The sequence below is a fragment of the Panthera leo genome, chromosome D2 (assembly GCF_018350215.1).
Source record: "Panthera leo isolate Ple1 chromosome D2, P.leo_Ple1_pat1.1, whole genome shotgun sequence".
In the NCBI taxonomy this organism is placed as follows: domain Eukaryota; kingdom Metazoa; phylum Chordata; class Mammalia; order Carnivora; family Felidae; genus Panthera; species Panthera leo.
In genome coordinates this window covers 76985756-77011730 of record NC_056689.1, presented here as the reverse complement: position 1 = coordinate 77011730, position 25975 = coordinate 76985756, and the positions used below count along the sequence as shown (strand labels likewise).

Below are 25975 nucleotides of genomic sequence, written 5' to 3'. Positions count from 1 at the left end.
ATTGTCTTCTTCAAAAATTTGTGACTTTTAACATTTAGACACAGCTGGAAGCCTGGGCGGCTCAGTTGGTTGAGTGTCCAACTGTGGCTCGGGTCATGATCTCATGGGTCATGAGTGTGAGCCCCGCATCGGGTTCTCTGCTCTCGGTGCAGAGCCTGCTTTGGATCCTATGGCGCCCCGTCTGTCTCTGCTCCTCCCCTGCTCACGCACACACTCTCTCTCTCTCTCTCTCAAATATAAACAAACATTTTTTTTTTTTTTTCAACGTTTTTTTTATTTATTTGTGGGACAGAGAGAGACAGAGCATGAACGGGGGAGGGACAGAGAGAGAGGGAGACACAGAATCGGAAACAGGCTCCAGGCTCTGAGCCATCAGCCCAGAGCCTGACGCGGGGCTCGAACTCACGGACCGTGAGATCGTGACCTGGCTGAAGTCGGACGCTTAACCGACTGCGCCACCCAGGCGCCCCTAAACAAACATTTAAAAAAAAAAAGTAACTAGATGCTCAATCCCAGAGGATAATAGGGAAAAGCCTATGAATAGATTCCTAGCATGTGTGGGGCAGTTTGTGTGTGAAACAGATGTGAGATACACCTGCTGGGAGGTGGGTGCCTCTGAAGTTCTGGAAGCAGATGCACCTCGCTGAGCTTCCGTGATTCCTGCTTGTTGGTGGGACTAGTAGGCAGGAGGGTGGTTTTTCTCTCCACCCTTAGGTCAGTCCTCATAGCAGGCACAACGAGATTGGAAGGTCGGCTTGCTTTCTTTGTAAAGGACGAATTGACAAAGATTTCATTAGGTGGTGCTGCTTGGAAAGAAAGAGTTAAAACCGCCACAGTCGTGGCCCCTGGGGATCATTCTAACCACCAAACGCTCTCCAAAAACATAATTGATGCTGTTCCACTGATACATTTCAATACGACTAAAGTATAAGGCTGGTGGTCAAAATCCTGGTGGTTAACTAATTTCCTCACTTACGACAGCCGTGGAAAGAAGTTAAAAGAATTAATGAGCCTCCAGAAACTCCTGGTCTCAAAATAAATAGGACCAACATCATTATTCTGGGTAAGGAAGTTTTTGCGAATCTGAATTAGTGATTATAAATGTGCCAGAAGGCTGAGGGTGCCTGATGAGGAAATGCTGCTTGATTTTTAACAGGTGTAGTAGTTCAGTTTTAATTATTGAGGACAACATTCTACTAACTGGAGAGCACCTGCACCCTAAAAACAACGTGGGGAACCTTTAGCAGAATACCTTTAACCTGTTCCCGTGGAGGCACAGATGACCAAAAGTTTTTTTGTTGTTTCATGTTTGAGCCGTTTCTGGAGCGAAAGAGTGGGAATTTGAGTGCATGGGAACAAAAATCTAAAGTACATTTTGCTCTAGGGACGCCTGGCTGGCTCAGTCGGCAGAGCGTGCAACTCTCGGTCTTGGTATTGTGGGTTCGAGCCCCACATTGAGTGTAGAGATGACTTAAAAAATAAAATCTTAAAAAACTTATATTTTGCTATTAAAAAAAAAAAAAACATGGTGTGCTGGTCGGAGGTGATGCGGGCACATTTCTGGCCTCGCTGGACTTTCTCTGGAGAAGAGTCCATGGCAATGCCTGAGCGCCCTGGGCTGTGGGGGGTTGGTGGGGGGGGGGGTTGGTGGGGGGATCACCCCATCAAACGCAAAGATGGTCAATCTGGATTTAGTAAGGAGTTTTCACAACAGTTGTGGCACTGGACGTTGATTTGGGGGATACTGGTTCTCTCAGAAATTCCATGGACTCAACCCAGGTCCCCAGGTCACGAAGTCCTTGGTGGTCACAGAGGCCGGCATGCCCCAACCTCCCATTGGTCCAATCTCTCCTGCTGGTGCAGGCGTCTTCCTTCAGGGCTCGAACAGGGTAGAGGCAGGAGCATGGGGTTACCGCCAGGTTTGCAAACACTGTCTACAGTGTGTCCACAGACACTTTTAAAGAATTCTGCTTCTCCAGCGTTCGCCTCGAGGGAACCCGTGTATACAATGCACTCCCCCTAAAGCAGAGACCTTACTGACACATGGACAGCCCCATGTCCAAACGCCCCTCTCCTCTGACTCCTATCCCTTTGCCACTTTAGTTAACGAAGAAGCAAAGCGTCAAGTTTTCCAAGATGTATTTTTCCAGAAAGCAAGACCTGAAAGTTTCCGCAAACAAATGTGTGTTATTTCTGTGATTTTTTTTTTTTTCTTCATAAATCTCCTTCTATAAACCATGGTGACTCTGTCTAGCTCAACTGTCTGTCTAGTTCTTTCTACCTGTTTATGGATCCGGCACCTTGGCCCTCACCCATGGCGTTCCAGCTTGTTCTGAAGTGGTCTGCCTATGTGGCCAAGGAAGGGAGAAGGGAACACAAAAAGCCAAAACAAAATCAAAGAGAATTATGAAATGGGACAGGAAGCTCATTTTAATTAAAATGACCAGTAGAGCTCTTTGGTATGGCTCAGTCTTGTTTACCAAAGAACTCATGCTGAGCCTTCCTTAGGTGATTAAGAGTCATATTGTTTTTCTTAGTATGTGGGCAAAGGCTGGTTGGATGTTATTATTTATGGTGGTAGAGGTCGATTTGAAGCATAACTGTATCTCCCTAATTGTGCTTATGCCCGGGCTTTTTCATCAGTCTTGACGGTGGGCAAGTTGTTTAAGCTCTTCGTGTTTAAGGCCACCTGTCCTTAAAATGACAAGTTTGGACAGATGATCTTGAACGTCTAACCCTCTCCCAACTGTGATTTAGTAGCATAACCATCAACCATTTTTTATCATCAACAATAGCACAGAATTTTTTTTAGAAGAAAGAGTTTACCTTTAAGGCTAGATATTTCATAGGGCTCTGAACAATAATTACAATTTAATGCAGGAAAGCCACAGGACCGGGGTAATTAATAGACCACCTCAGTTCCCAAGTCGTGCCCAGGTAATGACTGAAACATAGAGGGGAAGAGTATTCTTAAAAATTGCATTTCATGCCACCTAGTAACTATAAGAACCAAGAGAGATCACAGGACAAAGCCCTCCCTCAACCTGGCCGTGAAACTGGCACAAGAGCATTGGCTTCAGGCATCTGGAGGTTGGAACTCCCATGGAGCCCCTGAGCAGAGTGAAGCATGACACAGTTTGGACTGTCCATTTCCTAGTCTATTTCAGATCCAAGAAAAGACAGGGTAAAACCCCTTTTCTTATAATCACAATGAAAACCTGATGGTTTTGATGGGTAGGTTAATTAGATTTACATTTTCTGGGTTACTTAGAAGTCACGTTAGAGACCTTTGCTTAAATGGTATGCTTAATCCCAAAATCTGTTTATTTGGAAAAATCACTACCCTTGTCCTTATTAATATATTTATACTTTGTTGAGCTCTTTCTCAGCCAAGACAGTTCAGCTTTAATCCCAGAGCAGGCAGTCTGTGATGAGGAAGCAGGTGTATGTTGCCATCAGCCAACATGTGCTGACCGCTCCCACATGTCCTGACCGTGCAAGGTGCCCCCCACTGTCTGCCATGGCGCTGGGTCCCCTGCGCAGCCCAAACAGGGGAGCGCTGTTGTTTTACCCCTTTTCCAGATGAGGCTGGTCACGTGACTCCTCGGTGGCAGGGCTGACATTTGGACCCAAGTGGTTTTCTTCCACAGTTGATGCTCTGACTTAACTTTCTTCAGATGTGGTTCCATGTTTTTGTAAGAAACACTGGTGGTAAATTAGAAATCTGGAAATAGTGCTGGCATCCCAGGAACATGTGAGGATCCGTTGGCCCAAAGGTGTTCTGTTGAGAGCAAAGCTGGGCATCTGATGCTGCTGTTCCCACTTCCTTGACCTGTATGGGATTTTTACAAATTGTGCTGAAATACACGTAACGTAAAACTTGTTATTTATTTTTCATCACCCTAAACAGAAACTCTGTATCCGTTAAGAGGCAGTTCTCCATTTCTCTAATCTTTCTGTCTGAATTTGCCTGTTGCAGGTGATGCAGGTAAGTGGAATCATAGGCTATTTGTCCTTCTATCTGTTGTGTGTATCTGTCCTTCTGTGTGTGGTAGCAACAATCAGACCTTGATTCCTTTTTCACGGCTGGATAATACTCCATTATATGGATGAGACCCCAGTTTGTTTATCCGTTCATCTGTTGACAGGCACTGGGGACGTTTCCACCTCTTGACTCTTGCGGTTGGTGTAGCTGTGTGAACGTGGGTGTGCACGTACCTGTTCGAGTCCTTGCTTTCAGTTCCTTTGGTATCTACGTAGCAGTGCTATGCTGGGTCATCTGGTGATTCTTCATTGAGCTTTTTTGAGGAAGGTCGTGAGATTTTTAAAGAGTTTATTTCAAAAGGCAGCAAGTGCCCTGCTGGCGGTCTTGGCCCGCCCTCCCACTTCCACTCGCTTTTCTTGCCTTGTGTAAATCTCTTCCCACTTCTCCGGGAGATCCATGCTTTGTGTAGTGAGCTGGGGGGAAGAGTTTCTGCAGTTGTGTCCTAGAGGGTCAGAGCTCGCCTCGCCCTGCTCTCTGGACACCTCCTGAGAAGCAGACTTGGGCAACTTAAGCATTAATCGGGCTTTTGCCTCCACATCTGCCTGGTGATAAGCACCAGGGAGTGCCACAGCCCTTGACACATGTATTCAGTTTGTGCACACCTCCAGCGACGTGGTTTCGAGATCCCAGGAGCCTGTCGACGATGGGGGTCTGGCCTGGGACAGCAAGACTTCATGCATCATAATGCCACCTGGTTGATGTTGAGCTGTAGATCACGGGCTGCCTTTATGAAGGCCAGCGGTCCAAGGGATTGCTGCCTTTCTCCATAAATTGCACCCTGATACCGGTGGAAGGAAGTGTCGGGAGTATTTGCCGTCACACGGACACAGTATTCTTTGACTTGGCATGGAGCAAAACTTTCTATCTGGCTTCTGGATGTTTATTCTGCTTGTTATTGAACACCTAGGTATTTGGAAATGTCCAGATTTTTTTTTTTTTTTTTGGTTTCACTGTGGAAACCAAACATCCAGGTGACAGCCTGGGTCTTTGACCTTTCACCTTTCACTTAGGTGTTTTGGTATCATACAAACTAAATCTACATTCCCAGTTGTCTCCTGAAGGTAGCTGGGTGTTTAACATGCACCTCGGGAGATTTAGGTAGCAGAGGAATTCTGAAAAAACCCGTCTGGCCCCCCTCTTCGTCGTCTTTGTGACGACGGTGTGGAATGTTCGTGGAATCCACTTTTTGTGTTAGGAGGGAAAGAGTTGAGGCCATGACCTTCAGTCTGCTTTGTTTCAGTATTGCAATGTTGTTTTTTAAAAGCCTTCAGCGAACATCGTCTTGAAGCCTCAACGCTGTCTAATTCTGTTCATTGGCAGATGAAAACTAATGATGAATTTTCTACAGGGGTTTGGCCACGGGCAGGGTGAGAAGGAAGGATGGCACGGGTGTCATTGGGTGCAGGACGTCTCTGCGCCCCCAGCTCTCGCCCTCAGGCTGCCAGCAAATTCCAGATGCGGTGGTTCTGCAGCAGGGGACGCCGGCGGAGAGGTTTTATTTGACTTTTTGGTCAAATGTGTGCGATTCCTGTTTGAATTTGAAAGGGTGAAAATAGGAAACAAGCAAACAACATGCACAATCACACCATGAAATTATATAAAATGTACTGCTGATAATTTAGTACATTTCCTTTCCGACTTTAGCTTTCCTTCTGACTATACAGTCAGGCTTATAGATTCAGGGCTATAGGCATCTGTGGTGTGTGTGTGTGTGTGTGTGTGTGTGTGTGTGTGTGTGTGTGTGTTTATACAGTGGCATCCTGAATACACATTTTTATCCAACCTCTTTTTTTTTCATTTATCAATAACTATTTAAAAAGATTGTTTTTAATGCTGATGTGTTTTTGAGAGAAAGAGGAGAGAGAGAGGGACAGAGCACATGTGGGGGAGGGGCAGAGAGAAATGGAGACACAGAATCCGAAGCAGGTTTCAGGCTCTGAGCGGTCAGCATAGAGCCTGACGCGGGGCTTGAACTTCACAAGCCACGTGAGAACATGACCTGAGCCCAAGTCGGACGCTTAACCAACTGAGCCACCCAGGCGCCCCTCATTTATCGGTAACTATAAATAACACCTTACCAGGTCTGAACTTACCAATACCTCCTCCTTTTTAATGACTGTGTGCTATTTTGTTGGAATGAATTAAGTCCTGTAGGATGAGCTATGTGTTGTTAATGGCCCTCTTCCTGATGGATTCGATTTTGCTGTCACAAGCAGTGCTCGAAGCAGTCATCTTGTTCATGTGCCTTGAAGTAATCCTCCTGGTTCTCTGTGTAGCCTAGATTTCTAGAAGTGGAATTAACTGGGTTAAAAAAAAATGTGTTGCTAATTTTAACACCCCCTGCGAAATTATTTTACAGAAAGGTTTTTTCCTACTTTATGTTCCTATTCTCAATTGGAGTCTCTTTTTACTTACACTCTTAAGTACTCAATGGCATGGATCTTCCTAATTTTTGTTAATCAGCCGGTGAATAACAGCATCTCATTATTGTTTTAATTTGCATTTCCCTGATTGTTAATGAGGTTAAGCATCTTTTCATATGTTTATTGGGTATTTACATTCTCTCTTCTGCCAGTGCAAAGATGTGACTCTGACCTAACTGGCGGAGGAATTGTGGCACTTAAAAAGATGAGGAATTAAAAACACACACACACACACACACAACAACAACAACAACAACAAAAAACCACACTGAAAAGGACATCTTACATTTTTGTTGGAAGGGTAGTGTCTGTAGGTTTACACTGAATCGTGGTTTGGAAACGGAGTGTTCAGAAAAGAGACACAAGAAGTCTTTGTGCCTTTGTTTCCTCATCTTGATAGAGTTGCTGTCTGTACTCTCTCGGCTTGTCATTAAGCGACCACTAATTAATGGTAGGATATCCCCTGCTAAAGCGTCAAGCCTTCCCACCGTTGGCAGCTTCTAAGGGCGTCCCTTTGGAAAATGCCACAGCTCATAACATTTGGGATTGGTCGTTATGTCCAGGAATCAAATACTAGGGCAATGGTGTAAGAAAACAAATATTAACAGCACTGCATGGGGCGATATTGATTGAGTACCAAGGTCTCCAAAGGGGCAGAAACCCCTTGTTTGGTAACTGTGTTTCCCATCGTGAAAGCATTCGATAAATGGTAACTTATTAATAATTGTAGTGCATCTCCAGGAAGTAAATATTCAGGGAGCACACGCTCTTGAAGGAGGCTCTCCCGTGGAATGCCGTGGCCCCAACGAGAGACTGGAGCTGCCCTAGGGTTACCAACGGCAGCGGTATGCTGAGCTGCGTATGCCAAGATTTAATGTCTTGGGCAGAAGCAGATGATGCCCTCCCTGTGCAGTTCACGTTCAGCCCCATTTGGACTGCGCCCCGTGCCAAATCTGGATCCAGGCGCGAGAAAGACATTGACAGTTTGGATGGGGTCCAGAGACAGGCACTAGTCGTGATTAAGGGCTTATGGGCATGACATTTGAGCGGGGGCTCAAAGAACTGAATATTTACAGCAGGGCTAAATGCTGGATTACGTGGCTTGGTGACGTTAGGGCCTCTGGCTTCATCCCTAAGTTACCCTCTGTGTGATTAGCTCTTTCAGAGTCCAGGAAAGTCCCGCTTCTGATAGCCCCTGCACGCTTGGGGGGAGGGCGGGTCTCTGCATGGGCCCACCTGCCTCAAGTTGAATCAAGGAGTTTGTTAGCACCCAGCTCCAGGGTAGCACCCGGAGGGGGCGGGGAGATTTGGGTGGAGAAGTCTCACTGCCCTGGGACATTTAGCAACCGCCTCGGCTCCTTCACAACATTCCTTCTATAGGCTGTGCACCTACGGTGCTTACCCCTCCTTAGCAGGACCCTGGCCTCTTGTTTGGCTCTCCTACAAGTGCGTGGCCCAGCCAGGAGCAGGAAGCGGGGCTTCTCCCAAGCAGAGTACAGATTTCTCTCCGTTGTGGGGTCTGATGCCCGCAGCGTCCTCTTACCGCCGGACTTTTCACCTGTGACAGCGAGAAGGACGGTCCCCCCGCCAGCTCCACGACATTAAGACCGGGACAGTCTTGATGGTGATACAGGGGGGACCTGGTGGGCTGCCGCAGCTGGAGCAAAGGGACCGTCTGCCCAGAGCTCACTCTTCAGCGCTTGTGCTTGGTGAGGAGGAGTCCAGCCCTCACCCCCGTGATCCTGCATAAGACCGCCCGTGATGGGCAGTGGTCTCGTTTGTGACCTCTGCATCGGTGGCTGCTCTTGCGGTGCTGGCCTGCACAGAGCTGAACCTCTGACATGACGCGCCTCGAGTCGTAACAGGCTCTGATAACCCCTTACCTCTGTCGGCGCCGCTTTTCAAAGCGGACAGCTGCTCTGCCCTCCCGCTTTTGTAATGGAGCATTCATGAGATGATCTTTATTCTCTAGTTCCTTGACTCACTCATGTGCTTGCCGAGGCTCGGCTGGTATTAGCAGTTTTTATGTGATTAAGGCAGAAAACACTTGCAGCGCTCAGGGAATCATGCAGAAGGTCAGTTGGAATTCCTGAAATCATAGTTAAGACCACGAGGGCCCCTGGCTTTTTTTTTTTTTTTTCTTTCCCCCTTCTCCGTTTCTCTAGAGTGCCTCGTCCAAAATGCCTTTAAAACATGATTTGGATTTGGGGGAAAACCTTAAAGCCTTAAACCTGCAAGGTGAAATCTGCATTTTGGCTCTTTGCAAGGAAAAGTCACGCTCGCTTGAGAGTTTGAGTCTATTAAAATATTTTAAAAGCCAGGTGCGAATGTTGGAGTCTAGTCTGTTCGCATGTTGACAGAACGGTGGGTGGGAATCACAATAACTTATTTTCACACGTGCCGCTTATCTCTCTGAAAAGTCTCAAGGAGTTTGTAAGCAGACGGATATACAACTTAGGTTTCCTAAGGATTCATTGCTCCCATATTTGGCATTCTGAGTGTATCTCTCGGGAACATGTAGCATCTGTTTAGGCATTGCCAGAGATGGGAGGGGCAGGCCTGTGTTCCCAGTTGAAACTTCTTGAGACTTCCAGACAGCATCTGGGGGTGATGGGGGAAGAAATGGCAGGTTTTCAGACTGGAAGGCTCCAGGAGCAGTACAGTACCTAGCTTGTGGGCTCCTTGGGAGAATCACATTAGCTGAGGCCAAACAGAATATGCACAGTAATCCTGGCATACAGCAGGTGCTCATTGGTGCTGGCTCTAAGTGGTTCCTTGGCGCTGTGGGGCCTGAGGCTTCCTAGTGGATGAGCGACCTTTCGGCTCCCCTGCTCTGGGGCACTGATACCGTTGCAGGCCAATGGTCTGGCCATTTGGCAGCTCCTGGAGGAACCCATCCTTCATCGACAGACTCACTCCATACACTTGCATATCTGAACATGTCAGTATCCCCCTTGCTCGACATTCACCATGACGATAATGATTGTTTTCGTTTGGCTCCGTTCTGTGTGCTTAGTACGAGGGAAATTGACAATTCAGGTGATTCTTCTCTACCTTCCTTGTCTCCTCCAACTTCTCTTTAAATCAAGATGGCAGAGTACCTGGTAATTTATGCTAAGATTGTTAAATAACCACCTTTCCTTTGATCTTTTCAGGTACGGAACCAGCACTGGAGTCTTATTATGGAGAGCGTGGTCCCCTCTGACAAAGGCAATTATACCTGTGTGGTGGAGAATGAGTATGGCTCTATCAATCACACGTACCACCTTGATGTTGTTGGTGAGTTTGCTTCTCCCCGAGGGACAGCTGTACGCCCGCCTGCTACAGCTTGACTCGTTTAACCCTGCGAAAGTGGGTCTGGTTTCTCCCATGGTTTAAGGAGAGAAACCGTTGGTTCGTTTTCCTTCTCTCTGAACGTAAGCTGTTGTTTGAGAAGGATTCTTCCATCATTTGACGATGTTCCTGTTTCCCGATTAGCCATGTTTTACGTATTTTGTGTGATCCTCTTGGTTCCCTAGCACCGTTCTGGGTGAAATGGACGTGGTGTGAAATGTGTTGACACTCTGAAAGCCGGCATTACTCTTAAGAACGTTCGTGTGTTCAGGGAAAGGGTACAGATACGCGCTAGGAGAACTTGGTTTTTAAAAGGGAGGCAGCATTATCCAAAGAAGGGCAATTGGGCAATGCTGGCTAAAGAGTAAAGGAAAAGGTATTGTGATGACTGAACTTCTAGCTGGCTGGAGGAAGGATAGTGTCCAGGGGCCCTTTGCTTCCATCAGAAGAAAGTCATTCAGTGCTCTACTGTGGGTTCAGCTCCCGTGGAAAGGGAACTGTGTATATGGGCTTGTAAATTCCTTTTTATCTAAGTGCTCAGATAGGTAGGCTACTTTAATTAGATGTCTTAAGATCAATAGGCTGTTGTCCTGGAATTCAAATGTCTTCCTATCTTGCCCTTTATGATGGGTTTTCTTGTAACTGATAAAGGAAGGGTGTTTCTCTGTCTTGTTGGAGGACTGGAGGTACCTAGGATGTGTCCCCTCATTGCAGGGATGGTGGGCTAAGATCTCTTCTTTGGCACGATCCATCTTTGCTCTGCCTTGTCCTCCACCCTGACTCACGGCATCACCACCTGACCTGGCTGGGGGTTAGCTAACCGGTTCGCCCTTCTCCACTTGCAGATTGCCAGCTCCCAAGGCCTCCAGCCCAAGCTCGCCTCGATTGATTTTTGCCTTAACGTGACCCTTTGTTTCTCCACAGACTCCTGCCCCACCACCGCGTCTATGAACGAAGGCTTTCCTCCATCATTTTCTACGCGTGTGTCCCTAGTATTATTTCATATGTGGGCATTTCTTCTCCTTCAGTAAACTATAAACTCTTTGAAGAGAGGCCCCACAGATACCTGAATTGCCCAAAGAACCATTAAGAAACCTTCCAAAAGCTTGACTGACCAAATTTCATAGATTTTGGCTAATGGAAGTTTTAGGTTAACTGAAAATTAAACAGAAGCCATTTTTAGATTTTCTATCAAGTTAAATTAAATCCAGAAGGAACTCCCCCTAGGAAAGCATGAGATCGTCTTTATTTCCATGTGTACATAAGGATTCAGTGAAAAAAGTTCTTGTCCTTCAGAAGCCTTACTGTGAAATTAGGTTGCTTTCACATAATGTTGCTCCTGTGGGCATTCATAAAAGACTGAGTTTCCAGAACCCTCTTTTCTCACAGAGATACTCGTGGAAGGTTTCTTAGTGGGAGTTACCACGTACAGATATTTTACAAATCAAACACAAAGAAGTAACGCTCAAATATGGGACGAAAATGGTGAACATTTATTTTGGCATCGATGTGCCGTAAATCTGTTGGTTAAGCACACAACGTGGAATTCACATTGGGCCTCACATCTCCTGAATTTGACACGAAAGTGTTTCTATTTAAGGAAAGAAGGTTCGGGGGCTAAAAGTTCTCAGTGCCTAATTTTGAAACAAGCAGTTTATTGTGCGAATAAAATAATTGTGCTGTAGCAATCCGCGGGGCTCATGGCTGTGTAGGCCTACAGATTGTTCGTTGGGATTGGTCGGGGACCATTCCAGGAATCCCCAGTCAGCTTGGCCACCCCAGCCACGGGCTCTGGCTCCTAGCAGGTTTTAGGTTGAGTTGTTATGTAAAACATTCAAAAGCCCCTCCCCCCCCACCTCTCCTTTGAGCTTTCTGGCAGCTCATCTCTGTGAAGCCCTGAAATCTCTCTTACAGTTTTAGGGTTGGATTTGAACTGGGCTGCTGAATAATGGAATTGTGCTGTCTAATGTTAATCCCCTGGCAGTCAGTCTTGTTGAAAAGAGCGTATGATTCAGTGGTGTGATGTAGAGAGGAGCATAGAGCGTATGGAGTAATGAATGCAGAGAAAGGCCCGATTATGTCACAAATTTGGGAGATTGCCCAGCCAAACGTGGGCCAATAATGACACAATGCTGGTTGGGAATATCCATTAAAGCTCAACCCCTAATAATTTTCCAAGCCTTGAACCTTCTTTATAAATAGAAGCCAAAAGTCAGTGGAGTATAAGACATTTTCAGGAAAGACGGAGGTGTGAAATACTCTCATCTTTGCTCAAAACCCCAGTAATTGCTTTGAGAAGCACTCATAAAATAAGAAGTGAGTCAGCTCGAGAGTCTCATGTAGACTTACAGGGTTGGCAGGCGGTCGTTCCGAACGTCTCCGCGAGTGGCGACAAAGGGGAATTCAGGCCCGAACAACGAGTTTCTGGTGGCCCCGCGGCCCAAGTGCAGGATTCCACCCCGTGATCACCGCTTCTTGGCCACGTCCGCGTCTCCCGGAAAAACCGGAGCCTCTTTCCCAGCGAAAGTCAAGTCCTGTTCTCGTTCACACTCTCCAAGGGTTTACTTTTGTTGCTATGCTACATAGGGTTGCGGTTCAGATGTTACGAAGCATCAAAATGGGTGAGATCTTGTTATTGAAATCCTTCCTTGGAACGGCATTCCCCATAAGGACTCCCACTTAAAAGCCGTGTAATTTCAGTGACATTCTTGTGTTTTCGGGCACGAAGCGGCCAGCCATTGTCGTGTGTGAGGGAAGGGCTCTCGTTTACGGGCGCTCTTTCGGGAGCCTTGCTTGATCCTCACTAAAATTGACACCATTATTTTTCAGCCATTTACTTGCAGGGGAAAATTAGCGTGAAGCACCGCTTCTGGGTAATTGTGCCGATAGTAAAACAGGCCCTCCTCAGAGAGCCGGCGGGTCTTGGCCATCGCTCCGCGGAGGACGCTGCAGCCCTGGATTCTGGCGGGGCCTCTGTCCCCAGGAAGCTGCGGCCTCGGACTCATCCTGAACCTTTGGTTTCAGCGGGGTTGGGTCCTTCTGGAGACTGTGCGGGGGCGGGGGGGGGGGATCTGTTTCACGCCTCTCCCCGGCTTCTGGTGGCCTTCTGGTGGCCGTCAGCAGCTCTCCGCTTGTGACTTGTCATTCCGGCGTCTGCCTCTGCCTTCCGGTGGCCTTCCTCTCTGTGGCTCACAGGTGTCACCTGTCACTGGATTTCAGGCCTTGCCCTCGGAACAGGGTAGTGTCATCTCAGGATCCCTCAGTTAACTACAAGGACCTTGTTTCCAAGTAGGGTCACAGTCACAGGCTCCAGGGGTTAGGACACGGACTCCTCTTTTTGGAGGGGTGGGGGTGGGGCATAGTTCAACCCACGACAGTGGTTATGAGGCATCAGTTGGGTTAACAGATGAAAACACCAAATTGGCATCCTGGGGCCAACAACAAATGCTGGTTTTCTCCCCTCAAGCCGGGACTCTTTGGAGGGTTAGAGGGCATTGTGGGGGCATCTGGTGGCTCAGTCGGTTGAGCGTCTGACTTCAGCTCAGGCCGTGATCTCACAGCTCATGAGTTCGAGCCCCGCATCCGGCTCTCTGCTGTCAAGGCAGAGCCTGCTTGGGATTCTCTGTTCCCCCTCTCTCTGCACTTCCCTCTCTGTCTTTCTAAATTAACTTTCAAAAAAGGGCATTTTTAATAGGTTTAATTAGACCCCATCAGACCTTCTGGTAAATAAACTGAATTCTGTGCCGGGACCAACAGGTGGGGCCCCTGCTGGGTTACGCCTTTGGTCAACGTGGTCGTCAGGGCTGTCCCAGGACTGATCAGGATGCAGAGGAAGATCGTGGTGTTTGAGAGCCCCGGGTTCTTCAAGCTGGCCTCTGCCTTCACCTGTCAGCCCTCTTACAGTTGAGGAACATCAAGTTGGGGAGTGGGGGGGGGGGGTGAGGCATTTATTGGCCGAGAACTGAACCCTAGATCTGGGGTCTCCATCCGGTGTCCTCAAAGCCTAGGTTAATGCTCCAACCACCACACATGGAGGTCTCTGTTTTTGGTGTCCTGTGGTGTGGACCAGCAGGGACCACTGCAAGACTCTGAAAAGGTACTGCTGTTATCCCCACCCCACGTTCAGCTCTGTTGCAAAATAACAGAGAGAGAGAGAGAGAGAGAGAGAGAGAGATGAAGGTATTGAACGGACGAGTTGCTCGTCCTTCCTCAGACACCCTTCGGCTTTGAGTTAACGAACTTTTTCTCCCTTTGGGTGTCCCAGTTCTGCAATCCCAGAGACCGTAAGTTTTGAGCTTTTCACCTGGCGTTGGGCATTTGGGGGGCAGAGGTTGGAAACAGTGAGTGCCTCTGGATGTGCTGATTACCCTCTATCTGACTTTCCAGAGATTTCTCCTCCTCTAGGACAAGAGCATTATAAGCGCTAGACAGTGTCTCAGTAGACAGTTGGGAGCCAGTCAGCGGCCAAGCACCGCTCTGGCTGGGTGGAGGGTCACTGAGGCCACCTCACCAGCCCTGACTTGCTCAGCGGGAGACCAGAAGCCTGCTGTCGACTAGTCCGTGACATAAATCTGCTGTAACTGGGCTCTGGGCATGATGGGACGGGGCCTGAAAGCCGAAGGAATCTGTCCCGGTGCTAACCTCCCCCCTCCGGTGTGTATTCGGGAGGAATGAAGAGTCTGTTATTCCAGGCACTGACTGATAAGCCTGGCTCTGAGGCTGACACCTGGCACTCTGAGCCTTTGGCGGCCCATCCCCAGTGGGAGAAGGAGAAATTGCGTAAATTGTTTACTGCTTGGGGCAGCCTCTGTCCTGGGAAGACAAAGCCTCCAGTGTGATCCCTGAGCAGAAGAAGGGCGACCGAGGCAGGTTCGAGTCCCTCAGGGGACCCTTACACTTGTCCGGAATGAACTGTGGAATCTTTCTCGGGTTGGGAACAAAGTAGCGTGTATGTAAATGAAATGGTGGCCTCGTTGATTAACTGGTTGGTGTTCTTACCGAAACTGTCAAAATTAGGATCGTTCCTGCTCATTTGCTCCTGACAGAAGACCACACTCTGTCCGTATTTTCTGCCACACCGTGGCTCCTAGACGAAAGCTTTTGTTTCTCCGTTTGATGAGGGGTGACCCTAGGTGGCATTAACCGCACAAAACAACGCACCCAGAGATTTGAGCGCCTTGAACGCCGGGCTGTCACTTTCTGAGTTGCCACGTGTGTGCATTTCCCTGGCGTCCACCGGCCTCAGTCCCACAGAGCCCCTGGGGGTTCTGAACTTGAAGCATCTTGACCTAGACGCTCCCTGGCCAGGCCTCATTTGATTTTCCGTATTCATCTTGCCGCCAACCGATTCTTTCCTTTTCTTGCTCTGGGTTTAAGACGCGGTGTCTACCCTGACTTTGGTCCTGCGTGCCAGCCCTAGAGTTGTGAAATCTCGCCGGAGGGGGATAGAAAGCCCCCTGTTGACAGGGGGCTGGGGTGCCATGCTAGGTAATACGTCACAGCGAGCGCTATACTTATAAGTAGGCTTGTTTCGTTAATGTAGAGTCATGGAGCCCAGCAGGGTTGAGTAGGAAGCATAGTCCTTTTGCCGCATTTCCTTCTCTTCTTCCTGCCCGTTGCCACTCAGCCCTCATGACGCTCCAGCCCTTGCCGGACGCACCTCGGCGGGGAATGACGGTGGAGACCTTCACATTCGTTTCCAGCTTCGGTAGCTCTATGGCGTCAGAAGTCCAGGAGCCTCTGAGCCTCAGTTCCATTGTCTGTAAAGTGGGGGTGGAAACCTAGCCCCCCTGGAGGGGGATGAGGTAGTAGGGGGCAGTGCTTTATTGTTTTAATTTTTTTTATGTTTATTTACTTTGGGGGGGGGGGGAGAGCACAGCGCGAGTGGGGTGGGGCAGAGAGAAAGGAGAGAGAATCCCAGGCAGGCTCCCCACTGTCAGCGCAGAGTTGAGTGGGGCTCGACTCCAGAAACTGTGAGATCATGACCTGAGCTGAGCTCAAGAGTCAGAAGCTTCACCTAACGAACCACCCAGGCGCCCCGGGGCAGTGCTTTTAAATAATAGGACCATAGGATTTGACTCTTAGTCACTGTCATGAGGTGGTCCACACCTCCTCTTGGATCTCTGGGCTGAGACAGGTGTATTCAGTGCAGCCCTGGTTGAAGGAGTGGTCCCTCCTCCCCTCTCCTTTCCTCCAGGGCGGAGATTTCAAAACTTCTTTTGAGCTACTGTTCGATGAGCTTTTGGTTACTTCGGAGCAGCTGTTTATACCCGCTTCACAACCGGGATTTCAGGGGGCAAAAGCTGGTCGGCGGGCAGCTGCCTCACTCCCAACGTACCGGCCAGCAAATAAGTGCGTTCCTGCCGCACCACTACCGGGAAGAAGTTGCTCGTCCCAGGCACCGTGGGCGGTGATGCCAGTGTTTTCGCCATGCTCTTCGCAAGCCATCAGTTGCCCTCTGCCCCATAGTTGAGGAAGGAAGCCTTGTGGATTGCTTTCGGTTCTGGCAGGGGTCCCGGCTGAGGTGGCTGGGGGAGAAGGTTAATATTTGATCTCCTGCCTCATCTTTGGCGTTGGGTCTATGGTGTGGGCAAAGAGGATGTGAAAGCGTTACAGACAAGTTACTGTCTTACAGAGGTTTGTAAGAAGAGGGATCTCTCGACCGTACCCGGAGGGAAGTGTAGGGCAGGGCAGGGCGTGGGGAGAAAGCTGCTGCTGTCCCAGCGTCAGCGAGGAGTCCCGGCCCGAAGACGTAAGTCCACGGATGCCAGTCACGGTGCCCAGTATGAGCTCGAACTGTGCCGCCAGCGTGTGCCGAATTAGAATAACAGAAAAACGGCTTCTCGAGTTACTTAACATTTGGAGTTTGTGGTTCTTGACACGGCAGGTTCTTTTCTTTTTTAATTTTAATTTTGAAAATTTATTTTGAGAGAGAAAGAGAGGGAGGGGCGGAGAGAGAGAATCCCAAGCAGGCTCCGTGCTGTCGGCGCAGATCCGGACGCACCGCCAGATCGTGACCTGAGCCGAAATCGAGAGTTGGACGCTTGACCGACGGAGCCACCCAGGCGCCCCAACGCAGCAAGTTCTGAAGCAAGGCATCTTTAGGGTTTCTCTCCAAACTCCGTACGGCCTCCATTTGCAGTCACCTTTTTAAACCGGGAGACCCCCGTTGGGAAGTATTACAGTCAACTCTCATTAAAATGTAAATCTGGCAATGCCATCAGATTCCTTCCTGTTTTAAATGCTGCCTCCACCAGAGTGCCTCTCTGGACTCCTCCTCCTTGAGGAGAGCCCACTGCTGTGTGTGCTGAGTTTGTGTTTGGTGTGTTTTCACAGTCAGGGGCGGGCAGGGCAGAAATGACCCCGTGTTGTAAGAAGAAGGGGCTCCCAACCTAGAGGGCAGGCTCCATGGGGACAGGCGGCTTCCAGAGCTCCTGTCGCATCTTTCCACCATTAGTGACATCAAACGCAGGTGGGAGGTGGGGAAGAGATGGCTGGGTGGGGGGGTATTGGTGTTGTGAGGGGGAAGATTTCCTGCTTCTCCTTCTGAGAAGAGAGAGGTTGAGGAGGCGAGAACCTCATTGGTTTGAGCAGAGCCCTCTAGATTGGTTAATCCTGTCTGGGAAAGCAGCCTGTGGCTGGCCTTCGGGGTGACAGTCAGTTGACTGTCACAGCACAGAAGACCCCAGAGTGCCACAGTGAGATGGTTGGTATCCATGGAGATGCCTGGATCTTGATAGGAACACTTATTTCTTTCTTTCTCGCAGAGCCTCCTCCTTCTAGGGTTCTCTCACCCATACTTCTATCCCAAAGAAGTATGCAAATCGATGGGCCACATTGTGCCCCGGACATATTTCCCCTCAAAAAGAAAAAGTGGTATTTCGCTAGACAGGCATCGGATGTTATTCTGGAAGGTTCATTGGGCAGTTGTGCTTTCTTTGAAAAAGGAAGGCCTTCCTCATTTTATTGGGTTCAGTCTACACTCTGGACCGGGGCAGAAAAGTCAAGGATTTAGTCCTTTACATTTTACCTTCTGGCCAACAGAATGTATGACACTGTCCCCGAACGTTTGGTAGGGAGGGTTGCAGGCTGCCTTGGGGCATCTCATCTGGCTCAGAAAGTGAGAAGTGGAGCCTTCCATGAGCTCGGTGACCATTTGGAAGCTTCTCTTTTGGTGATGCTTCCGGCAAGGAGTATCCAGAATCCCTTCTATTTTCGGTGTCTGAGTTTGCCTCTAAGAAGACCAATGAGGTTTTATCATTTCGTGTACTTTGTACCAAAGGGAGGCATTTCTTGTTTGCTCAGATGGGCTGAAAGCTTTTACTTCTGTTTGAACCACCCCAGGAGCAAAATAAAACATCTAAGACGTAAGCGTGGTAGAGTTTTCTTGACTTCTTCTAGAATTAAGGCCTTTTGAATGAGGAAAGTTGATGAAGCCTGCGAACGTTAGTTTTGTAGACATCTTCTCGTGTCTGTACATATCGATTATTTCATTATCATTAGTGACCCGTATGCTCTTCTGTCTTGGATAGAGTGTAATTTACTTAATCATTGTCCCCCTGGGTGGAGACTTAGGCTGTGTTCCCGTTACAGAAGAGGCCACCGTGGCAAGCTTTGCACACACCCATTTGTTGGCCACCCGGGTGACCCATTTTTCTGGGACAGATTTCCAGAGGTAGACTAACCGGGCCCTCTTTGGTGTCGACAAAAGTATCTTCGACATAAAAAGCTTCACTGTGAGCGCTGCTGTATTTGGGGGACTCCCCGGTGATTTGATTTTTAGCTTCTTTGCAAACCGTTTGAGAGAAGATACTCTGATTTGGGGAGTTCAGCAAAAGGTATGTTTAGTTCCGGGACTTTGAAAAAACATCTCCGTCATACTCTTCCCAGGGAGGAAACCCAGCTATGCAGACTCCGGCTGATAATCTTGGCATTCCTGAAAGATGTCGCAGCCCCCTGCCCCCCATGGCTCGTGGCGTGGTGCTGAGGCTCTGTGATGTGGCTCCCAGCGTGACCGCGCTCAGCTGTGTTTACCCCAGCGCCACTGGAGCGAGCCTGGGGAGACTGACGTCTGAGTTTTGCATCAGCGTGAAAACCAAGCGCGAGATGGGGAGGGACCTTGTGCGGAGTCCTTTGTGTCAGGGCAGAGAAAAGCTGTCAGTAAACGGGACAAGATAAATACACTTAACTAATTGAGAAGGTAGGTTTTCCGCGACCCTAGAAATCGATCTTGTTCACTCTGTGATCACGTCACCTTTGCCGCTTCTCTCTTTTTAAAAAAAAAAAATTGTGGCAAGGCGTGCATAACAACGAAATGGACCATTTTAGCCACTTTTGAAGGTACAGTCGAGTGGCATTAAATACAGTCACGTGGTTACACAACCACCGCCACCGTCTAATCCCCAGAATTCTTCATCATCCCAGAGCCACGTCTCCTTTTAACTAAAGAAAAGGCATTTTTGAATTTTTTTTAGTTTATTTATTTTGAGGGAGAGAGAGCAGGGGAGGGGCAGAGAGAGAGAGAGAGAGAGAGAATCCCTAGCAGGCGATGCAGAGCCTGATGCGGGACTCAAACTCACGAACCGCGAGGTAAGGACCTGAGTCGAAATCGAGAGTCGGACGCTTAACCGACTTGAGCCGCCCAGGAAGGCCGCTTTTGAATCTAACTTTGACATAACTTTATGGTCACCTGAGCGTCTACCGTTCCGGTTTCACTCTGGAAGGCACAGAGCTCAGGGTAACATTTGGGGTGTAAGTGACACACAGCCCTCCTCCTGTAATTCGCCCAAGAAGACCTAAATTGACACCCAGCTGGTAGAAGCCACTCCGCCCCCAGCCACATAATACCGTCTGTGACATTAATTAGGGAAGGCGCTTTGCCTCCACCTGCTTTGGTCTTCCCAGGCCGCCCAGCCTCGGCCAGAACTTCACTCCGCTGTCCACCTCATCGAGCAAGCACAAAGGAATTAGTGGTGTTTTGCTTCTAGCATTTCACGTGGTGCGGCCCCCAGAAGTCACCGAGGGACTTCGGCGCTGGAGGGGAGACACTTGGGCTTTCCCCGGACGAGCTTGGTCTGCAGACTTTGGTGTCTCTGTAGGAGAAATGCGTATGTTTTGGAGGAAGCTAGATCCCCACCCAGCCCAGTTCTGCGAGACTTCCAGAATCAGGCAAGAGGCAAATGAGGCTAAGCTAAGCTGAGGACAGAGAAAGAGCGACAAAGTGGTGACCTCCTACAAACGTGCATTTTTTTTTTCTTTTTTAAAAAGTTATGCTGGGTGCTCCGTCTCCCAGGCCACTCCTGTGTTCTGGAAGGTGACGGAATAGCTACAGGTACTTGGACTGTTGCTAAAAGGGTGCTCCTTCCTTCCTGTCGCCTTCCCTCCAAACCTGGCCTTTTCCTCCTGATCAGTTTTAGTCCGGACCTCCCTCTGTGCTGATTTCGAGAGGCTGGAGAAAAGTTCGGGGGCACAAAACTCGGAACCCTGCTAGATCTGTCCCGTCTGGGATGAGTGCATCAGGTAGAGTCTTGACAAGGCAACGCGCTCCTTCTGCTAATTGTAATTAGCACGAGGTCTTTAGCAGGCTAATGGGCGCCTCAGACTTCAGAGGGCTTTGATCACCTCATGCCAACTGGTTTAGTGTGCTTTTATGCAACAAAAGCGACCACTGCCTACCCTTCAGAGAATAAGCGAGGCTGGGCTTTAGGAAAAGCATTCTCTGGTGTTTTCACTTGTCCTCCAAGTTGTAGAACGTTCTTTCCCCATCCAGACCCCTTGGAGTGGCTAAGAAACTGCCATTTTAGACGAAGGGTAGCTACGTTTTGATTTCAATTTTAAGACGGAGCAGGCAAGGTTCTCCACACTCTGCGAGTGAGTGGGTGCCCCAGAGCAGGAGACGTGCTATTTCCAGATCAATACGGGGCACTCCGTGTGATTTGAGCCTCTTGGCATTTTGCTGCCGAGAGAGCAGCTTCGAAACGGTTCTTTGTGGCAAGCGCGGCTGCACTTTTGGGGAGAAATGCTCAGGAGACCAATGTGTGCTGGGAAACCAGCAGCTCTGGGCTTGATTAATTTATAGGTGTAATTTAAGAACCTGGTCTCCTTCTGATCCCCGGGATGCGTATTTACTGAGCCTGTAGACATGCTCGCTGGACGTTTTTTATGGCCTTTGCTATGTCAGAGCAAAAGTTGTAGATCTCTTACGAGCCAACATATTATTATGTCCAGAGGAGGGACTGGCATGTTATAAAGTTTCAGTGGTCAATTAACAAAGATTTATTCTTTGTCACTCAGGTATTTTTCTCTCTTTCGCCGTAATTACCTCGTGGAGCGAAGCAGGCTGTTTTTCCGCCCGCTCCTTCTGGTTGTGGCTCCGAGCTTTGGAGCAGGACTTGAGAAGGTCAGTCTCGAAGTGGAGACTCCAAGCCGCTGGGCCTTCTGCTTTGGGAAAGTGGACTCACTCAGAGCTCTTGACACGGGGGGCGGGGGGGTGAGCGAAAACGCGGGGGAGAGAATGTGTTTTTTAAAGCGCATCAGCCTGTGTTTACTATGCACTGATTTGATGGGACCTCGTTCCAGTAGTGCAGCCAGCTGCCTTCTCGGCACCCTGTGGGGTGCTTTCCATCCTGTCTCAAGTCGGAATTCACGCAGGGGCCTTAGAGTTGCTCTTTGGAAGGTTCTCAACCCCGTTCCAGGTCCGGGCACTGTCTTTCTGCAACCTGCTCAACTCAGAATGGATATTTTTTAAAAAACCTCCATAAAGGCACAGGGGTGAGCTGCTCATCAGCTTCTCTGTTTTCCATATATTTATTTCACTGCCCCTGCAAAGAGAGAAAAAAAAAGAATCTGTTTTATATAAGATCAGAGAGTTAAACATGCTGTAAGAGAACCTTGCCCAAAACTGTAAATCCTTCCTGGTGGAGAAGCTGTGATTTTTGTTATCATGTAGAAGAACAAGAGATGGGCCAGGGGCGCCTGGGTGGCTCAGGGGGTTGAGCGTCCGACTTCGGCTCAGGTCGTGATCTCACGGTTCGTGGGTTCGAGCCCCGTGTCGGGCTCTGTGCTGACAGCTCGGAGCCTGGAGCCCGCTTCGGATTCTGTGTCTCCCTCTCTCCTTTCCCCTCCCCTGCTCGTGCACCGTCTGTCTTTCTCAAAAATAAGTAAACATTAAAAAATATAATAAAACAGATGGGCCAGCTCTGAGTTTTATTCTCTAATCCAGAGATAATTCATTGACTTATTTATTATTATTATTTTTTTACATTGGCTTGTTGTGCAAAGCGCTGGGAACCTGAGGAGTTTGCTCTGCCCAGGGCCTGGTGAGGTTGGGGGAGAGCACACTGGCTGTGGAGGGTCCTTATGCCACCATCACTGTCCTGTTCCTGTGGTATTTCCCAGGTGCCCACTGGGGCCTGGCCACGGAGGTCTCACCTCTGCGGGAGCCACTGCCTGTGTCCCGCTCTCACCCCAGGGTGAGAACTCCTGTTCTGATTTCTGTCCTCCCCCCTACTGCTGACCACCGCTCGGACGGGTCTGACAGACACCAGGGAAGAGTGATGGCTGCAGGATCCGAGATGAGGCTTACCATGCTTTGCAGATGCTGGCATCCCGGGACCTTTTCCAAGATGTTTGGGGCCTGCTCTCTGACTTGTTTAAGGGCAGAGAATAAGGTTGCAAAGGAAATCAAAGCCTGATGTGGAGAAACGAAACATGAGGCCTACTGACTTTTTAAAAACATTTTAAATAACATTCTCTAAGGTTTCATTTTATACCGAAGGCAGCTGTAATAAGTTTTGGAAGACGGTGTAAGGTTTCGATTACAGAGCGATCCCGCTTGCCGGTTTTTGTACCCAAAGTGAGAAAGGGCGGAGGGAGCCGGCGGGGGGGTGGGGGGGGGGAGTGGTTAAGGGGTTATTTTGTATAAGGTGAGAAAATTCGAGAGGATAAATTCGAGACTGCAAGCCGGCAACTTTGGCGTGTTGTAATTTGCAAATGCAATAACATTAAGCCATTGCAGAGGCTTTTTTTTTTTTTTTTTTGGTGAAAATAGTCAAGATAGCAATGGAATAACTTAATAACTGGAACGCAGCGGCACGTCGACCGCAAGTAAAACAAGGCTGCAGGTCTGTAGTGGGCCCTGCCAGTGTTGCCCCAGTGACTACATTCCCTGCTGAAGGCTGGCGCGGGCCAGAGATGCCGGGCGGTCTGAAAGCAACCATTGTTCACAGGACATCATTATTTGGTATTACGTGCACAATGTTTGCTTGTGAAACGATTTATTAGAAACAAGTATGTTTAAGACGGAGAACTCGGTTTGAAATTCAGCTGATCTGGCTCATGACATTTAAGATTTTACGGTACCTTTGTTTCCGAGAATAAATATTTCGGTCCACTGTAAATATTTATCTTGAAAACACACAAGCACATGTACACAAAACTGGAACGCCGAGCCAGAGCATGAATTGATACCTAAAAGTCACTTCTCTCTGGGAAAGAGGAAACCTCCTCAACATTCGGTATGTAGAAAAGGAGCGTATTTTGTGAGCTTGGCTGGCAGCATCCGGCCCGGAGGACAGATCCCCTCCCGCTACGTCTCTTGGGAGGAGGCCTGGCCAGGACAGTGCATGTGTGGACTTCACTCTGTTCTTCTCACGTGGATGGGGCTAGCCGGGATTTAAACCAGACCTGTCCCTGCCAGCTGCAAGCCGGGTCCCCGTGGCATCCAGCTGGCCGCCAGACCTGACCGGGAGGCTTGCTGTGGCCCATTCCTGGGATGATATATCAGCCGAAGAGGGAGGGTTTCTGGTGATTGAAGGGATCCCAGCTTTGAGATTTTCTGCCCACAAAACTAGGACCTCTGGGTTCTTTGCGTAGCCTACAGGGTAATGTCAGGCAAATGAATGACTTCTTTGGAGGCTCTGCAATCCTTATCTTTTTAATGTGAAAACGTAGGTGTCTGTGAAGTGATGGGAGACTCTGGAATGAAATGTGCTAAGAGTAACCCACTAGCATTTTTTCTTTCTCTATTCTTTTTTTTTTTCTTACGTTTTTAAAGACCAACAGGCTTGTGCAGTAAAATCAATTTGCACATGGTCTGGCTCGTGTCCAACAAATTCCACTAAATGATATTTTCATCTGAAAGGCCCAAATATAGAAGCACTTAGATATCTATCATTCTAACTTGCTATTTCCAGCCCAGTGCACAGGGATACCCAGGTGCAGGGTAGAGGCATCCTTGGTGTGGCGGGTCGGCTGGTATCTCCTTATTTCCCTTGGCCATTTTTTAAGCTGGGGTTCAACGCGGTGGTATCTGCGGTGTGGACAGAGATAAGGAGGCTGACTCACACGTGCATGTACACGGGGACGGGATAATACGTTTGTGGGTCGACGGATGGGGGATTGGGTACGTGTGGCTCTTGCCCAAACTGCCACGTAGGAGGATTCCAGCCGCTTTGTGATCCTAGGGCCTTTGTGGACAGGATCACACAGCAGGCTGGTCTGTTATTCCCAGATTCTTGGGGACTCTTGTGTACGATGTCTCACGAACCTTGACACGGTTGCCTCTGCGGGACTTCTGCACAGACCACCTCTAAGCCGGAGAGGAACTTTGCCAGGTGTAAGACGAGGGATGTCTTTTGTTGAGAACTCTTTTCCTAGAGAGAGAGGCAAGGCACGTGAGGGTGGGAAGCATACCCTCGATGGGGCTCTCTCGAACGTGGCCTAGCACATCACCAGGATTGGGGAACTGATGTCTGTCTGTTTCTTTGGGTGCCGCGTCTGAATAAAGGATGTCTACTTGTGAGGTGTCTCAGCGGCTCAGTCGGTTACGCGTCCGACTTCGGCTCACGTCGTGATCTCGCGTTCCGTCCGTGAGTTTCGAGCCCCGCGTTGGGCTCTGGGCTGACAGCTCAGAGCCTGGAGCCCGCTTCGGATTCTGTCTCTTTCTCTCTCTCTCTCTCTCTCTCTCTGCCCCTCCCCCACGTATGGGTGAATAAAGAGTAAAATGGAGTAAATCCGTTGAAAAGCGATGAATCGGTTGTTCATTCAGGAGTTCATGACTTGGAGCTTGAGCGTTCAGTTTTTCTTTGCAAAACAAGAAATGAAGTCTTCTCAGAGCATCTTAGAGACGTTTCAGGAGCTACCGTGTCTGGGAGCCATTTGGGTGTTCAGGGCGCCTCTGTCTTGTCCCTTGCCTGCGACGTGAAGCTTATGGTCAACGTGAGTCTCCGATATGATCCCAAGTGGGACCCGCGAAGGGGCCCCCGTTCCCCTGCCGTTGTCTTTCGATTGTCAGAACCTTCTCCCTTGTTGGGTAGGTGGCCACGGACAACCAATAACTTGAGATACAAGCAGTTCTTCTCTCTGTTTTCTAAATAAGTATTCTTTTTACAAGGGTCGTGCTCCAGCGGGCTCCTTTGAAGTCGTTTTTGTTATGCGTTGGGCCGCGGTGTTATTTCAAAGGAGTCAGCCAGCAGACTTGAGGCCTTTTTGGCTTGCGTTCACGAACAGCCTTCTGGACAACACAACTCATTTATCCGTCTTCCCCCACCTCCCCCTGCCCCGTCCCCGCTCCCCCTTCCCTCCCTCTCTCCCTCAGAGCGATCACCACACCGGCCCATCCTCCAGGCTGGACTGCCTGCCAATGCCTCCACCGTGGTCGGAGGCGACGTGGAGTTTGTCTGCAAAGTTTACAGCGACGCCCAGCCCCACATTCAGTGGATCAAACACGTGGAAAAGAACGGCAGCAAATACGGACCCGACGGGCTACCCTACCTCAAGGTTCTGAAGGTGAGGACTTTCTGAATCTGAAGGGACTCCACTCCGGGGGTCTCCGTCGTGGACTCGGGGACAGGTTCTTTGATTTCCTGTTGGTGTGAGAAAAACGATGCTCTTATTGGACCGGCCAGGAGAGAGTGTGTTTCGGGAATGAGCAGATTATTAGACTTGCTAGTAAAATTGCAGAAGGGATCCCACGGGGTGCTGGCAGGGCTATTCTAGTTGGAGTCAGAATAATTCATCTATTTATCAGCCCTGAGATCTCAGACGAGACGTTTAGGCTCGGCCGCACATCCATAAAAGCGGGGATTGTGCTGCTAGGTCCCCGACAGGGTGGTTGTGCAGGGTCCACGCCATGGCGTGCACGGAACGAGCTTTGTAACCTCTAGGCATTGTACCA

The 25975-nt window shown here is 49.1% G+C and overlaps 1 protein-coding gene across 15 annotated transcripts in view; it reads left to right on the top strand.

Moving 5' to 3' along the window:
* The window catches only part of FGFR2 (fibroblast growth factor receptor 2), a 108508-nt gene that overhangs the window by 43350 nt on the left and 39183 nt on the right, over positions 1-25975 (top strand). For all 15 annotated transcript variants that reach the window (XM_042907859.1, XM_042907858.1, XM_042907857.1 and 12 more), the window contains 2 exons: positions 9624-9747; positions 25397-25587. In XM_042907859.1, the coding sequence (XP_042763793.1) occupies positions 9624-9747; positions 25397-25587 (315 nt within the window). The remainder of the gene's footprint in view (positions 1-9623; positions 9748-25396; positions 25588-25975) is intronic.